Source organism: Protopterus annectens, chromosome 16.part0 (assembly GCF_019279795.1).
Source record: "Protopterus annectens isolate FY-2018-M chromosome 16.part0, PAN1.0, whole genome shotgun sequence".
In the NCBI taxonomy this organism is placed as follows: Eukaryota; Metazoa; Chordata; order Ceratodontiformes; family Protopteridae; genus Protopterus; species Protopterus annectens.
The window spans coordinates 760025703-760043251 of NC_056750.1; the positions used below are offsets into that span (position 1 = coordinate 760025703).

At 36.3% G+C, this 17549-nt stretch overlaps 1 protein-coding gene across 8 annotated transcripts in view; it reads left to right on the top strand.

Annotated features, from left to right (window-relative positions):
* The window catches only part of TNC (tenascin C), a 223528-nt gene extending 212797 nt beyond the window's left edge, over positions 1-10731 (top strand). For all 8 annotated transcript variants that reach the window (XM_044058609.1, XM_044058610.1, XM_044058611.1 and 5 more), the window contains 4 exons: positions 713-809; positions 4769-4930; positions 7825-7988; positions 9789-10731. In XM_044058609.1, coding sequence (XP_043914544.1) covers positions 713-809; positions 4769-4930; positions 7825-7988; positions 9789-9899 — 534 coding nt within the window. In that variant the 3' untranslated portion in view covers positions 9900-10731. The remainder of the gene's footprint in view (positions 1-712; positions 810-4768; positions 4931-7824; positions 7989-9788) is intronic.
* The last annotated feature ends 6818 nt before the right edge of the window (positions 10732-17549 follow it).

Genomic DNA, 17549 nt, shown 5'->3' on the forward strand with positions numbered 1-17549 from the left:
TTTAGTAAATAAATGAATTCCTGCCTGCATATTCTAATGCTCATGTTTGCAGTGATTCTTAAAGTTACTTTCATGACATATTCATGGTGTTACAAAATCAACCAGGTTATAGTATACTGAAAGCCATTTTCAAATGTTCCTTTTTAAACCATCATATGATATGTACAGTAGAGTCTCAATTACCCGAAACATCAATTATCTAAATGGAGTCTTCCAATGTTTTCACATAGGAAAAATCATAAAGTCAGAATATGTAAATGCTATACGTATTCTCTTGTGCATGTTTTTTGAGCATGCAGCCCACTGATGTGTGAAAAATATGCTTTACTGTCCACTGCAATCGCTGAATGGTTGAAAAATGTATTCCTTGAGTGCAGAAAGAACAAGATTTTGTACGTTTTTTATCTGGTTCAGTTATATGTTTGATTATCCAAACAGTCTGATTATCCAAACTACCCTAGGTCCCAATTAGTTCTGATAATCCACTCTCTACTTATAATATCCCTGAAAACAATTAGCATAGTGACATAAAAATTCACAAGCTACACATCATTTATGTTTACTTCTGTTGGTGGCATACCTCAGTTAGGCTCTGTAATTTTTATTTTTTTATTTACTTGTCTCCATTTTATTCTGCAATCAGAATAGCAGCAAACTAGCTCACAGACACAACTTTTATCAAATACTCACACAGTAATTTCTCTGTGTCTAGGTATTCCTCAGGCGCAAGAATGGGAAAGAAAATTTCTACAGGAACTGGAAGACCTATACTGCTGGGTTTGGTGATCCAAACGAGGAGTTCTTTATTGGTATGTACCACCGTAATAACACAATTTTTATTACTTAACAGCATTTCAGCAAAGGTACACCATAAACATTATTTTTCTTTGCAAGGAAATTAAGAGCATGGATGAACAGAATAGAATGAGGGGCTAATTTATTAAAAAAGTATTATGACATGCATGTGCTAGGGTGCTGGTGTGATCTGCAGTAATTTATCTTGCAAAGTCGGCAGAGATATTACCTAACCTGATACACCTAATACAGGTGTAAAGCTACAAATTATTCTTTCAAGTGTTTTGTCAGTATCAACATTAAAAATGAAACTGTACTCTCCCTTGTAATAAGGGAACAGAAGGAAATTTCAGCCCTTACCATAGCCTTAATGTCATGAATATTAATAGGATATGACATTCTGTTAAATTAATTACCTTTCCTAAAATAATGACCAGTATTCATTTTGAATTATCAAATGCCTAGATGGTAACCTTTCCCACAAAGTGGATAATTTGAGATAGGCAAATATTTTCTTGTAACATCTTCCCATATTCAAATACGTTATACAGTACTAAAGTAAGCAAGTAATTACTCCGAGTCGAAATCGACCTCATAGGGTTTTTATGGCATATTACGGAAGCAGATTCCTGGGTTTTTCTTCCATTCTGATCCTGCTGCTGCCCATTTGTGCCCCAACCGGGTTTCGAACCTAGCTGTATAAGTTAATAATCCTGCTCCTTAACCTCTGTGCTGTCGGGCTAGGGTAAATAACAATACTGCTCACTTGATAAAAAAATTGGTGTAGTTACACAGTTTATTTATTTATTTATTATGAACTGGCTCAGAGAAAGTGCTGTAAATCAATTCTTTCAACTCTTGACTCTCATGTAGTGGGCAGAATAACATTTAATAAGTCAAACTCAGACATCAAATTTCAATATGCCCAGCTCTTTGTTCACCATTGCTGCTTAAAATGTTTTGTAAACAATTTGCAAAAAAAATGTTTGTTTGTTATGCCATTGCTACTCACTAGTATTATTGAATTATAGTGCGTAAATAATAGGAGAATTCTGCTTCCAAGGGTGAATGCCCCTTGGGCAAAAATAATTAGAGTGAATGTGAAGTGTGCCTTAGTTTGGATATACTGTATGGAAACCATTCCAAACAGTGGCAGCAGCTAATTTATAGGAAGTCGGGATTAAGTGCAGTAAGAACTGTATTAAAATAAGTGATAACAGATGTCTGAGAAAGAAAATCCACTATAACAAAAGCAAAAAGTTGGTGGAGCCCAACATAGCTTTATCATATGTAATGCGGCTGGAACTAATTAACCAGTTATGCTTTTATGGTAGATTTTCTTTTATTTCGGATACACTTTGTTTAAATCAGTGTCTGTATATTTTGTTGGAGTTTGTTATATCAAATGTAAAATCACTGAGATAGCTGCAGTTTAATCAGCTTGATTCTCCAAATGCATTTTTAAAAGTAAATCAACAGCCAAATCAGAGAAAAAAAATAATCTGTAATGAGTTTAAAAATATGTATTTTATTACTTTTTCAGATACTATGGTAAAACTGTGAAAATAAAACTAACAGTCTAGTGAAAGCTGAAAATTGAAACACAGAAATATCTACAGTCCAAAGCTAAATCTCACTGCTTCTTTGAGAGAACACCTTGTTTTACAAATGTCTGTTGATCTAATACTAAGTACTTCGGGAACCTCTAGTGGTAATGTAGAATAACGTGGCACTTTACAGTTTGATTAGCACCTTACATTATTTTTGGGGTCATGTTTATGGATACTTTTCTGCTTGTTGAGATCATAACCTACATTTTCATGTGTGTTATTCTTCTTGTCACTAGCCAGGTTAATGACACTCATCAGAGCTGAAATTTAAATTATGTGTATAATCATTTCCCCCTAACATATCTCACTTGTGCCCAAATAGAATTAGGTTTTCGAATGTTTGGTAGGTAGTCAGTCAGCCAAAGTCAGAATTTACCATTTGTATTACTAACACACAATCACCTGCAAGGTGTGCATGGTAAAAGTCATCAAAACACTAACATTTAAAAATGTATGTTTTTTTTTTTTTTTAATTTATTCTTTGTTCACTGGGTTAGTTCCACTAGGCTAATGGCCTCTGTTTAGAAGAAACCCAACGTGGTATTTATAGTACTAGTGGAAATTTGGCCAGGGCATTATGGAACTTCCCCATCTCTTTTCAATAGGTGCCATGGGATCTTTCATATCCCCTGTGCTGCCAACAGCTCACTCAGATGGGGCCTTGTTTTAACATCTTATCTGAAGGATGACAAACTCAGGAGTGCAGCACCCACCACCCCTGCACCTTATGGTGCTCTGTACTGTCAGCAAAGCATCCACCTGGTGTGGGAATAGAACCCACATCCTATTGCACCAATAGTGAGTGTTCATTTAGGAGTGGAACATGTAAATTAATTTACATCTTGAATATAAGGGTACAATTGACAGTATCATGAATATCTTTCAGAATCGCTGTCCTTTTCATTTCTCAGTCTTAGTTTGAGTTTTGTGTGTACTAAAACACTCTCCCTTTGTTTAAATTCAATGTGAAGTTTTTCACCCGTTACTTTACTCACAATGGGGACATTTCTCCAAACATTCTATTTGTTATATACTTTATTGAGGTTCCTTTTTATGAGGAAATGTTTGGTTATAGAAGTGGCTTCATTAATTTTCTTGAGATACTGGGCAAAATGTACAACAATACCATAGTGCAGGATAAACATTCTCCACAAGAGTATTAATGAACATGCATTGCCTGGTTTAAAAAAAAAAAAAAGTCCACTGCTTCACTGCAACATATCAAACTTTCATGAAGCACATACTAAAAGTTGTAAACACCAACATTTTCCGTACATTAAGTGTGACTTTGTTGTTTAGCAAGTGTAGAATAAAAAAGTAAAGAAAATGAAAAGGGGGGGAAACGCAAGGAAAAATTAACTGCTGTGACAGTTTGAATGACTTGCTGTCTTATTTATTGTTATGCACGGCTTTAAAAAATGTGTTTAGCGAGCATGGAAAAAAATAAAGAAAATTTACTGAAATTACCTGTGCGCTAATGAGTGTATGTATTTGTGTATTCAAGAGTGAGTGTGTGTGTGTGTGTGTGTGTGTGTGTGTGTGTGTGTGTGTGTGTGTGTGTGTGTGTGTGTGTGTGTGTGTGTGCACTCGTGGATGTCAGTCTGCATGAGTGTGTGTACATATGTAGAAAGAATAGTAATCAGTCTTATATTTTATTTTCTTAAAATGTTTTAATAAATGAATGGATATTTTTCTCAAGTCCTTCTGGGTACACCTCAGGCTATTTTTTTTTTTTTTAATTCTTGCATGACATTTCAACATTAGCTTATAAGAACAGATTAATAAAGATTATGAAAGCTATTCAAAAACGGGAGGCCGATGTACCTGAGTGCTTGGCTGTTTAACTAATAAGCTGGCACTACAAAATTACTAGATACCTAGGAAAAGACATAAGATGGAAAAAAATCTGTGCATCACGTTAACTAATAACTAAAACTCACCGATTTCAATTTGACAACTCCATCTTTATGTAGGTCAATTGTTTCCAATATCCAACTTTGGAAAATGTTGCATTTTATAACACTGTATTTTGGATTTTATTCTCCCTAATGGGTAGTCAGAGGAGTACATCTTTGCAAGGTTTAAGAAACATCTGTCAATGCAAGGTCAAGCAAAGTAAGAGTTTTCACAAGTTACAATGATAAGTTAAGTTTTGGGACAGTTACTGAATTTGACTACGGCAGAGTGTTTCATCTTGAGGACTAGGGCTGATGTTCTTCAGTTTCTGTCTCTGTAATAAGTAGTAGTTTTTCCTTTTTTTCCTGAACTCTGAAAGTACTTTTTTTATTAACATTGTATTAGCAAATTTTTATATTCTTGCTGCATGTCTTAGAAGTTAAAATTATTTCTTTTCTCTTTATTAGGACTTGATAACCTGAATAAGATAACCAGCCAAAGCCAATATGAACTTCGTGTTGATTTACGTGATGGAGATGAAACAGCTTATGCCTTGTATGATGCATTCAATGTTGCTGAAAGCAGAACTCGCTTTAAGTTGACTGTAGGCACATACAGTGGAAATGCAGGTAAATATCTGTGTTTAGCATGGAAGCTATAATAAAAGTATCTTACTGCCAGCTTCTGGATGGTGTTCAGATTTAGTAGTGGTATTTATATTTTGCATTGTTTAATAAATTTATACAAGATGTTGGGTTGGTGAATCTCCCAGATCTTCTTTTTTTAGAAACAAAGAAACCCCTACAGTATCCTGCAATGGTGGCATGGGGGGGGGGTGTTAAAGCCCTGACTATGGCCCAAATAACTCAAGTTCAAATAGTGGCTTGTGCTTGATGGCACAAGCAGAGATTATGGGTTTATCTCTCGGGGGGGGGGCACCCTTCGTGGCTTCTGCCATCAATCTAATGGCAGACCTCTGGTTGGAGAGCAGAGGTGATGTTGTTGAAGGTCAGTTTAGGAAATACACGTGAGATCATAGCCTTTCTGAACTTAGTTTGCTAAATATCAAGCACAATAAGGTAAGGCAAATGTAACACTAGGGTACACTTTTTGATAACCGTCAAATGCTACTACTGTTAGTTCTAACTGTAATTCATATGCAATTGTAAATGTACATTAACTTTTACCATTTACCCACCTAGTCCACATACATTCTTTTTGTCTATGCAACATTGCTCTCCTACAATGACATAAACATGTATCTTAGTCATACTACAAAGGTGACAAATGTGTGCACATGAGCACAGGCACACATACATATGCACACGCGCACACAACCACACCCACACCCATACACTCACATAAGTTTTTTATTTATGTTTAAATTTAATATTGCTAGATGACTCAGGCGATAGTATCAGCAGATCAAAGTAATGACAGTTTCTGGAGAACATACCTTTTTATCCGTCTTCATTCCAATCTTATTATTTTCCCTCATTAAAAATGTTCTTGTATTTCCCAAGCAGTGATAAAGGACACTGATATGTTATCATTATTAGTGTCACTACAGGATTATTAAACTGGGAATGTGAAGTTTTTTTTTCATCATACACTTTTAAAAATGCTAGGTCTGTGGTCATTTGATGCTGAGAGTAAAGAAATATTCTCTTACCGCTGAGGTTGTGTGAGATCAGAATTAATATATTGCCAGTAACGAAGTTGTGAGGGATGCAGAATGGTGCCCCTACAGAAACGTTTATAATCCATAATTTACTGCTGTCATGCTATTATTGAGGCCAATTTGTTAAGATGTGTCCATCAGATGCATCACAGATTGGTCATAAAATGACATACAGATATCTAACTGAACTACTGTCATTGCAAAACTATAACTGTAACTAAAGCATTAGTTTTCCAGTGAAGGGAAGGTTTTAGACTTAGTTATATATGGAGCACTAACCTGCCACAGCACCTAATTTTATACTCATAGCTTTGTGTATATGCTTGAAAAGCCTACAATGTGAAACTGGTGTAGAGGGGGTCAGGGGTTAACAGACCAAATGGCTTACCAAATCAGAATGCTGCACTCTTGCATATGTAGAGCATGGCCAGCAGATTTCTGTGCATTGCCTTTCCTCAACCTAACACTTGTGAAAATAGCAAGAAAGCAAAGCAGAGCTAGTCAGATGTATTTTACAGAACATAAGTGATGTGTGCTAAAGATACTCTTCATGAAGTTTTATATGGATCATAATTGCAACAATGAAATGGATGGGAGACACATCTATTAAATAAAGTTATCCTATGTGTGACCACCAACTAAATAGTCAGTTGTTATCCTCCAAAGTCCCACTTCCCTGAAGTTACCAATCACCAAAAGCATTTTTCATTATTTCAGTTTCAGTTTACTACAAGATCACAAACTGTATGGATCAATGTTTTCATCTGTACAGGTGTTTCCATTTGCCCCATTGCTAGGTGACCATGGAGTTAGTATACATAAATAAAGATGATATAGTCATAAGGGTAAAGCTCTTTACATGGAGGCTGCAGAAGGCTTGCCCCCCCCCCCCCACTTTGATGGCAAAACATATGTTAAATGTGTTTTCTGCTGTTTTTGGTTCACTTTATTATTCCTGATCTTTTTAAATCAAAGTAAGTAGATCCCTTACTATTACCAACACCTTCAACTTTGATGGTCTATTTCAGGCAAGTAAAACCTGCTTCAGTCTGTGTCATTTGCATTATCTGAAAACTACCTTATCAGTATTTGAGAAATGTCTGGCAAAGTTCATCTGAGGGACATATTTACTTTGTAATATGGAGAAGACTTCAATATTACTTGTCCATACACTTGTTTCCACAATAAGAGGCTTTCCAGACAGAATCCATTATATGTGGAGGTGTGGGGGCTTTCATTCTCTCCTTAGAGGAACACGTTCCATAAGCTCTGTAATGGCACACAGTCAAAGAAGTAACCTTTTCTGTACGGCGTAAAGATTAGGCAAAGGTGGGAAACATACAGATAGAACTCTGTCTTAAGACATTAAAGCTATAATAACAGCACCTTTGGAAAATGGATTTCATTTTTGTCAATTGTACAATTCTTTGTATATTACTTTTTCAGCATAGCATGAAAGACCAGTGCTTTTTCCTATCCCTGAGTTGTTTGTTGCAGTGTAGTGTACAAGACAAAGCTATGCAATTTAATATGACCTCTTGCAATAAAGCATTCATTAAACACTCACACGGATTTTGGATTTTGTTCTATGATTTGTAAAGATGCCACAAAGACAGATATCACAAAAATGTACATGAAGAACTTTCAATTTGTTAATAAAAAACATTTAATGAAAATACCCTTGTGCATCCAAAAATATACGTAACAGAAAAAATGATGTAATATTCTGTAAGCAAAGCAATCTTACATAACTGTTGCTGCTCAGATTACTAGATTTTTATGTTGCTTTGTACAATTGTAGTCTTTGAGGGTAATAAATCTTTAAATGTTTTCCTTCCTAAGGTGACTCTCTGTCATATCACCAAGGACGCCCATTCTCAACATATGATCGAGACAATGATATTGCTGTAACCAACTGTGCTCTCTCATACAAAGGTGCCTTCTGGTACAGGAATTGTCATAGAGTGAATCTTATGGGACAGTATGGTGTAGATCGCCACAGTGAGGTAAGCAATGTGACATTCTATAGGACTATGGAACCTTGTTAAATAAAACAGGATTAGCCCTTACATCAAGGCCTGTGTAGTGAAATTATCTCTCTACAGCTGCAAAGACTGACATTTTTTGCTAGATTTTAGCTATAGAAGATCTTAGCACCTGCTCTTAGGATTTCTGACCTTATATCTGTATTTATTTTATTGATTTTTTTTTTGTTTGTAGCCCCCCCTACATAGTTTGGGTATAAGTTGTCTTCTGACAAGAGTTATTTATTTTATTTGTAATTATCCATTGCTTTAAAACATTTAACATAGGTGGGGGGCTACACCCCCACACCCTCCCTTACTTTATATTCTCACTCCAGGTTTGTACTACAGTGGGGAAAAAGCCATGTATAACTTTTGACAAAATGAGTTTCAGTGAAATGAGTTTTTGGTGAAGTGAGCTTTCAGTCAAGTGTGCTGAGGAAACTGACTTTAGACCAAATGTGTTTTTGATGAACAGTAGTAGACCCATATATATATATATATATATATATATATATATATATATATATATATATATAGATAGACAGATAGATAAATGCGGATGGGCACATGCATGCACACATATATATTAGGGATAAATGCACAGTAAGAAAACGTTTGTGGCCAACTTCTGAACTCACAGGTATAAGGCAGATGAAGACGGACCAAATCTTTATCAGATATACAACATGTTGAAGGAAAGTTAGCTAACTTGTTTAAACAGTCCTGCATGGCTGATAATATCAATTCATGGCTAACACTTAGCAACATGCTTTACTAAGTTACAAAAAGTGTTGCTCTACAAATTCTGCTGAGACCTTGTATTTTATATCTAAGAAAGTTCTTAATAAAAACACACTTTTAGCGAGCTCTGGGACATAGATAAAGTTCTGACTATGACCAGCACACCCAGTTTTGATTAGCTGCTCAGATACTGGAAGAGATGTATAGGTGAAGAAAGCAAAGACAAGGCAACTGTTCCCCCTTGCCATTTTCCATAGGAAGAACAAATGGACTAAAGGGCTTTTGCCTCCTGGTGGTCGGAAGTGGCTAAATGGACAGATAGGAGGGAGGGAGTGAGGTTTGAAAGTCTGTGAGGTAGTATGAGTAATAGTTTATTTAATAAATGTAGCTCTACAAACCATAACCAATATATTTTCAGAGAAAGTCGAAAAGATCACTGGCTTTTTTCTGCATGAAATAACTTTTCATAGATCATCATATCACTATCAGTTTTATACTTATTAAATTGCTATGCAGTTATTTATTTTTATACTACATTCTAATTGCAATATTTGTAAAAATTATTTCATTATTATTCATTCTTAATGCTAACTTGTTTACTTGGAGATTCTAAATGAAATGAACCAGTACCACAAGCCACATGACCCAACTCTCAAAAATTGTACAACATAGTGAAACAAGTAAAGAAGGCTATTAGAATTAATTACTTTTGTTTAACAAAAAATCAGGACTTTATCAGAACTCTGAGTTTTTGGACAGCAGCACTTAAGTCTAATGAATGTCTTTATTTATTTCACTATCTCAGGGAATTCTTGAGAGTTGGCTCATGTGACTTGTACTGGTACATTTCATTTTGGTTCTTAGTTTCTTGCCAGTGGAAGCTCCTTTTTGTATGTATTTCATACCTGAACAGCCTGTTTTTTTTAATCAGTTTCATGAATTTGTGTCCCCATTACCAATATTCATCATTTTCAAACACTTCCAAATGTATTACTTAACTCAATTTATTGTAATCCATGTTTCATTTCATTTTTTCAGGGTGTGAACTGGTTCCACTGGAAGGGGCATGAACATTCAATCTCATTTGCTGAAATGAAGCTCAGACCGGCACAATTCAGAAATTTAGAAGGCAGAATAAGAAGAAGTTAAGACAAAGAGAATTACCAAAGCTTTCACTAGTGGTCGGTACGACCACATTTTCTTTCAAAGAGCTTGCGAATAAAATCTCATCAGCGTGATGGCATGCTATTAACTCAGAAGGCTCTCAAAAATCTTTTTAACTTTCAAACCAAAGATAACTCTGAAGTGTTTAAAAGCAGCAGCTACAACTCTGCATACATACGTCCGCAGGGGATAGTTGGGTTTTATGTCAGTATTTTGTCTTAAGTCATGCAATCTTAAACAATTAATGACATTCAAATGCAACAAGTATTGAAGTGTTTCTAATAAGCCCATTTTTAAGAAGTGCATATGGGCTGTGCTCTGTTTTAATTCTCGTCAAAGCACAATGTCAAACGGAAGCTAGAACTTTTAAGTATAGGTGGTCTTTTGAAGTAAACGGTGGTGTTGTAAAAAGTGTTCAGTAAGCAATAATAAACCAAATGTGTTCTGGAAAACAACATTTGTTTTCATAAATAATATAGAAATATTTAGGAGTAATATGTACAGTTGCTGTTGAATCTGTTTTGTTAACCTATACCTATAATAAAAAAGGGAACATTTTCTGTCTGATTTTCAGCATTAGGACAACTGTCAGTTCAAACTGTATATCTGGATCTGAATCTTTCTAATGTTTAATATTATTTTAAATGTCAAACTCAAAATGTTTTTGATCAGTAAACACCGGTTATTATTTAGAAGATACCAAAACCACTGACTAGAATGGATACCTGTGTAAATTAATAATTAATAATCCTACCTGAAGGATGACCTTTATGTAGATTCTGTGTACTCGTTTTAATAAAAAAAATGTTTTGTTTTATGCTATGTCTCATTTTATCTTTAACTTACAAATCATTACAGCCCGTGTGTGTAGCAGGCAACTTAAGTGTGGAGATTACTGTTTTGTTATTACTACATTATGCATACAGAGCAATTTGCATATTATCTGGTATGGAGTCCACGAGTGTATCTATCATTAAACAAGAACAAACCCATACCAGAGATAAATTATATAGTTTTATTTTCTTAAAGTAATGCTAGGACCATGTTTTTGTCTGGTAGACGAATTCAAGTCTCTAGAAACAACATTCCGTAAGCTATGTTTTGACTTGAACTGTCACATGAAATGGAATGAAATTGAATCACCAGGATATTTTTCTCTAGACAACTGGCACTTCTACTCTAGTAATGATGCAAGAGTGGATGAGACTTGCTTGGAAATGCTAATGCTGCAAGATATCATTAGTGTGTTATGCTTAACATGACCCCTTGACATTGAGTGGATAGTTTGGTTTGTTCCTTTGGACTGAAACTGGAGGGGCTGGTCTTCATTGTCACAAAGGGGGGGGGGGTCTACTGCAGTTTTAGTGGGATTACTTTCCTCAGCCTCCCAAGAAAGGCATTTCACAGCTGCTGGTGGATAATAGAGAGGCTATAATTGTGAAACGAGTTGCAACAACTTGGTGCCCCAAGGCTGCCACTGACTGCCATTCAGTTATTATATTATCAGGGGTATAGCATCTACCCCTCCTCTTAGTTTTAACAAGCAGAACATCAATGTGTAGTGCTTAGTATTTAGAAGTAGTTAGTTTTGTAACAAGAGAGAGAGAGAAATCTTTGCTGCTTGCAAAATATACTGCTGTGATAACCTCAAGTAATAGCATGCTCTTGAATGATTCACCATTGAGTGTGAGGTGACTCAGATGAAAAATCAGCACCTCCAGTTCAAAGGTCATGGTTCATGGTTATGCCTGCAGAAGTCTGGACCAGTCCCATTAGCTAGTGTAGAAGAAGGGGAGTCATCTTCTTGGGTAATGAAGGATAAGAGCAGAAGAATGGCCAGTCATTGGATGCTGTAGAATAATAGCAGGAGAATGGCCAAGCCATTGGATGCTGCAGGATACAAGCAGAAGAATGGACAGCCACTGGATGCTGCAGTACCATACTGTAAATGCTGTACAAGATTATGGCAGATGAGTAAGAGCTGAGAGGTTGGATAAAGTTCTCAATTTATGAATCACTTTATGACCTTATCTTCCTATCTGGTTTTCAGGTACTCACTGAAAGGTTGAGATAATGGAAGTGAGGTTCCTTCATAGCATGTCCTCTATGACAAAGAGAAGAGGTCAGAAATCCAAGAAAACCTTAGATTAAGCCATTTTTTCTATTTATTGAGAGGACTTGGTTGAGGTGCTTTGGAGACCATGTACAAATGCCTACCTGCAGCTTAACACTAGAGGTGTACTACTCATGCCCATTGGTAAGAGAGCTGAGTACAGACTCTGGACTCAATGAAGTGCTTCTATTGCTCTCTCTCTGCTTACTTGTGGAATCCTACAAGATGAAGCTGAGACCATTGCTGGAGACAAGAAAGGCTGGCTTGCTACCATCACTATGGCAAGATTTCTCACAACTGCTATGCATTACATGTGTGATGTGTCAGCACTCTTTCTGATGAAAAACATTACTACTTACTTTTATTGTGCATACATTGCTTATGCTATGCAGAGACATGTCAAGGTATACGATTGCAAGAAATCTGAACTGAATAATGGCACATGTGATGGGAAAATGTTTCAAATCAAATCCACATCATCTAAAACTAAATACATTTGCATTCAAACATAAACATAAAAAAATGTGATAACACATCTTATATAAACATGTATCTTCATGTATTGAGTTATTGATTGTTTGTAACTCTGCCTCTAATCTCAGATCATAGGTTTGCTTGTTTGGTCAAAACATCAGGATGTCAACCATAACATCAGCATCTCCATCTAGATGCTTAAGTAAATCAGTCATTTGACATTAGAAAATCCCAGGCACTGAGGTTATGTGCCAAAAAACGTTTTTTTGAATGACAGTCTTATAGAGGCAATGAAACTTGTTAGCTTTGATCTTCTCTGCCAAATGGTATTTGCCAGAAACCACTGGAAACATCTATATGGAAAACTCTTTTGCATTTACTAGTTTGGGTGCTACTGCTTCAAATGTAGATAGTATAAACTTTTCACACACAAAGCATCACTGAACACTTTTAGATCAGAGTAGATTCTCACTTGACTATTCTTTTTAATTTTGTTATATGCACTCTCTCAGTCTGGATGGCCCTGCTCCATTTGCCTATGGCTCACTCCACTCCTCTACCCTACCCCAATTCCCACCCCCTATTATTCCTACTTTTATTCTAACCCCTCATCACCTGACCACAACTTAAACCAATCAGTAACCTCTACTCCTTAAAACAATCCACACCCACTATCTAGCTCCTTGCCTTAAACAATCACAAAGCAGCTACTAGCCATGCTTTCACATCTACCTCAATTTATAAACCATAGCAACACTTACACCAAACTACTACTCCCACAAAAAACACAAATCACCTTAGGATTTTTCTTCCTAACCCTCACATTCCTAACAAACATCACTTGTATACACACAAACACTCCACTGGAAAACAATTTATTTCATACTGCACATAGTTCCATAAAGACAAACTCACACATAAACTTTTCTATCAGTCCCACACTATTTAGAGAGAGCTTTATACTGCATGTACACAAATTCCACATAACTACATCTTACACTACTAAAATATCATTTAGATCCCCCTTAGAAATAGCACATACAATTAAACATATACTACTGATCACAAAGTGCCTACTTATATCAGGTGACATAAACCCAAACCCAGGTCCATTTAATACCCTGCCCTCAAACAAACAAAACTATGACCTGCTAATTCTCAACATCAACACCAGGACCATATCCAATAGGCTTCCTGACCTACATGCATTTATAACCCACTACTCCCTAGACATACTAACAATCACTGAGACCTGGCTAAAACCCAACACCCAAAACAAAGAAATCATCCCACCGGGATACAATATCTTAAGACTAGATAGAGTAGGCAAGAAGGGAGGCAGAATTGTAATTTTCTTTAAAAATAACCTCAAAATGAAACCTCTACAAATCCCACTTCCCAAGTTTCAAAATGCCAAAATCTTAGGTACAATTCTATACTTAAACAATAACAAAAGAATGTATATTCTTTGCTGTTATATTGCCCCAGGAAACAACTCTCCTACTACTGAGGAAATATTACAGTGGACCTCAGAGAATCTGCAACAAGAAACTATCTTACTAGGTGATCTAAACACCAACTGGATAGCCTGTAATTCTAACAATCCCACTAATCATAGTAATCTCTTTGTTTTTTCACAACTCATTCAAAAACCTACTAGAATTGATAAAAAATGGATAAACAATCCATTCTAGATTGGACACTTATCAATTTCCCAAAACAAAACTACCAGACAGGTTATATGGTCTTAGTGACCATCCCCCCACTTTTCTCCTATGCAAACACACCAACATACTCAAGCCCATAACCTTTAGACAAGTTAGAGATGGCCATTAACTCAACATACAGGAGCTAAACTCTATTCTAAAACAAAGTAACTGGAAACCTGTCTTAAATGTCCTTGACAAAGTTGCATCCACTAGAAAAATCAGAGTCAAGGTAAACTATGCACCATGGCTGAGTAGGGACACAGAAGCCTTACTAAAGTCTAGAGATAAAGCTTGGAAAATCTGGAAAAGGGATAATACTAGCACAGCCAAACAAAATTTCCAACAACTCAGAAATCAGGCCAAGAAACAAACCAAACTAGACAAAAATAACTATTTCCTTGGGGTCCAAAACAGTCAAAAGACCCCCAAAAGTTTTGGCATGCTATCAACTCCCTTCTAAAACCAGGAAAAAATACCACTCCAGCCCCTTCCTCAGACAATGATATCAAAGATATAGCATCCTAATTTAATCACTATGTTACAGAATCCATCCTAACTCTATCCTCCCAGCTATCCAATAACAGCCATACATATATGCCTACCAAATGCACTGACAGTATCCCCTCCTTTGCTCTCTCAGCAGTTCCCATTTCCACTATTAAAAAACTCCTCCTAAAACTAACGCCAACCAGCCTTGCAGCTGACAGTCTACCAGCCAACTTCCTAAAAAGTGTTGCTGAATCCCTATCTTACAGAGTTTCTATCCTCATCAACCACTCCATACAGAAAGCCTACATCCCCCAACTCTGGGAAGTTTCATATATTATACCACTTCATAAAGGTGGCAATTCTTATGAATTCTCAAACTACCATCCAATTGCCATTCTATCCCCCTTATCTAAACTGCTTGAGAAATGTATTCACTCTCAAGTCATGAAATTTCTAAACACACACAATCTTCTCTCCTCCATACAACATGGCTTCCAGCAAAATCACAGTACAACTGCTCTCCTCTCTTTCACCAACCAGATTAACCTTCACAGAAATAACAATAATTTTGTTTCGGCAATATTTTTAGATCTCTCAAAAGCATTTGATCTGGTCTCACACTCCAAACTTCTAGACTCCTTGGCCTCCCTATCATATGCCCCTTCCAATATTGCCTGGTTTAAAAGCTATCTGTCACATAGGCAGCAATCAATTCAATGGTAAGGAATACAATCTCCTTTACTCCCATCTATGATAGGTGTACCACAAGGCTCAATTTTAGGCCCACTACTCTTCTTCATATTTATCAACAATTTACACACCTCCACCCACCATGCCTCCCTTATACAGTATGCTGATGATTCAATTCTTATCTGCTCTGCTCCATCACTTTCCACTCTACAACTCACACAAGAATCCTTCACGTCTGTAGAAAGTTGGATTTCTGATATCCAACTAATCCTAAACCCCAAATAAGACAAAATTGCTACTTTTCACCCCTAACAAATCTATACCTACCCCCTATCCTTGTCAATCTCTTCCAAAAATGGTACCATCATATCTCCCTCTGACCATACCAAACTCCTCGGTGTAGAAATTGACAATAACCTACTCTTCGATGTCCCTATCTCACAAACCATAAAAAAGTCCACAAAAAATGGGAACTCTATATAGGCATAAACAATTATTCTCAGAACAGGCATGGAACACTCTAGCCCAAATGCATCTACTCTCCACTCTAATGTATGCCGCACCAATTCTTACCCAAGTCAGAAAATTTGATCTTACCAGACTTAAATCAGGTTACAATAAAATTGCCAAGTTTGCTGACATCTCCATCTTCAGAACCCATTACTATCAATCTCTAAAGGAACTACAATGGTTAGAACTTCCACAGCTACTCAATTACCACCAGCTAGCCATTGCATGTAATATTGTTAGACATCTTGAAAAAAAAAACAGCACTAAGCCAGTTACTCTCTCTATACAGAACTAATTGTCCTCTCTGATCTACTGAGAAATCCCTCCTCTGCATCTCTAAAGCTAACAACAACTCAGGGAAAACTCTTTTTTCTCATGCTATAGCTAGATCCTGGAATACCCCCCCCCCCTTCTCTGACCTCTGCCTCCATTACCACACATTTCAAAAATGCTCTCAAATCACATTTTATAAATACATGGCTATGTCCATGCATCATATGAATATCACAATTTCAGCACACTTCACACCTTCCTTCCTGCTATCTCTACTGTATATATGCTACAGTTAGGTATCTTACTGTCAACTTGAAATTGCATAATATGTCATGTCTAATCATATGATTTTTTTATTCTTTTATGCTATCTCACTAATCAGTGTTAAAGCTTTAATGTACGAGACTCTCTAGCTTTATAAATTTACTCACTTACTGCTGATGTATTGTTTATTGTTTAGACTGGATTGTATGAGACTTGTTATGTCTGTACTTACTTCAGTTAGGTAAGTGTGTATGGACATATATATATGTGTGTGTGTGTGTGTGTGTGTGTGTGTGTGTGCATTTTTCTTAACCAGGAAATACAATGTTTTTGTAAATGCACATCTGACATCAGCAAAACTCTGTGTGAGGTACTGAAATTGCTAGTATAGAATGTATGTCTCCTGTGTCTTTCCTACCTGTGTATCTTTTTATTTCCTAAAAGTTTGAAATGGGAGCAGACATGTATATTTTATAAAGAGCATTCCAAATGAAGAGTTGCACATGCATTTCATTGTCATAGTCTGGCATGGCACATTATACTCATTTGCCATTTAAGACTGGCCAATGACTTCACAAAAGGGTGGGGAAGAAAATGTATGTATAGAATATATTCTTAATGAGCTGCTGTTGAGGCAGTTGTAAAATACCAAATTTGTTCACCAAATAACTATTTTTTGACTGCATATCCAGCTTCACAAAAGCTCCATGCACTGAGGGGGACAACTTGCAGTTGTCAAATGCAGCCGATACTGCACTAAAATCACTATGGGCAGTATTAAGTGCATTTTGCAAAAGTGGCATTCTGTAGTGCAATTTGTGTCTTAGTATTCGGTTTTCTTTCCTACAAATTTTGTTAAGAACTCTCAGATCCCAAACATAGGGTTTCGCAGACATTAACTGTCAGTTTGCTATGATACATTATAGTCAAGTTGTCTGGTGTAAATAAATAACTTCTTCCAGAGTACATCTTCTCTGACTTTTCACTACATCAGAAGAAAAACCATACTGATTTCACCAGCCAAAGCAACATGTTTAAGTAATAATTTGGTGTCAGCAAAAGTCCATGAAGTAAGGGGGGCAATCTGCAGTAGTCAAATTCAACACTGGACTG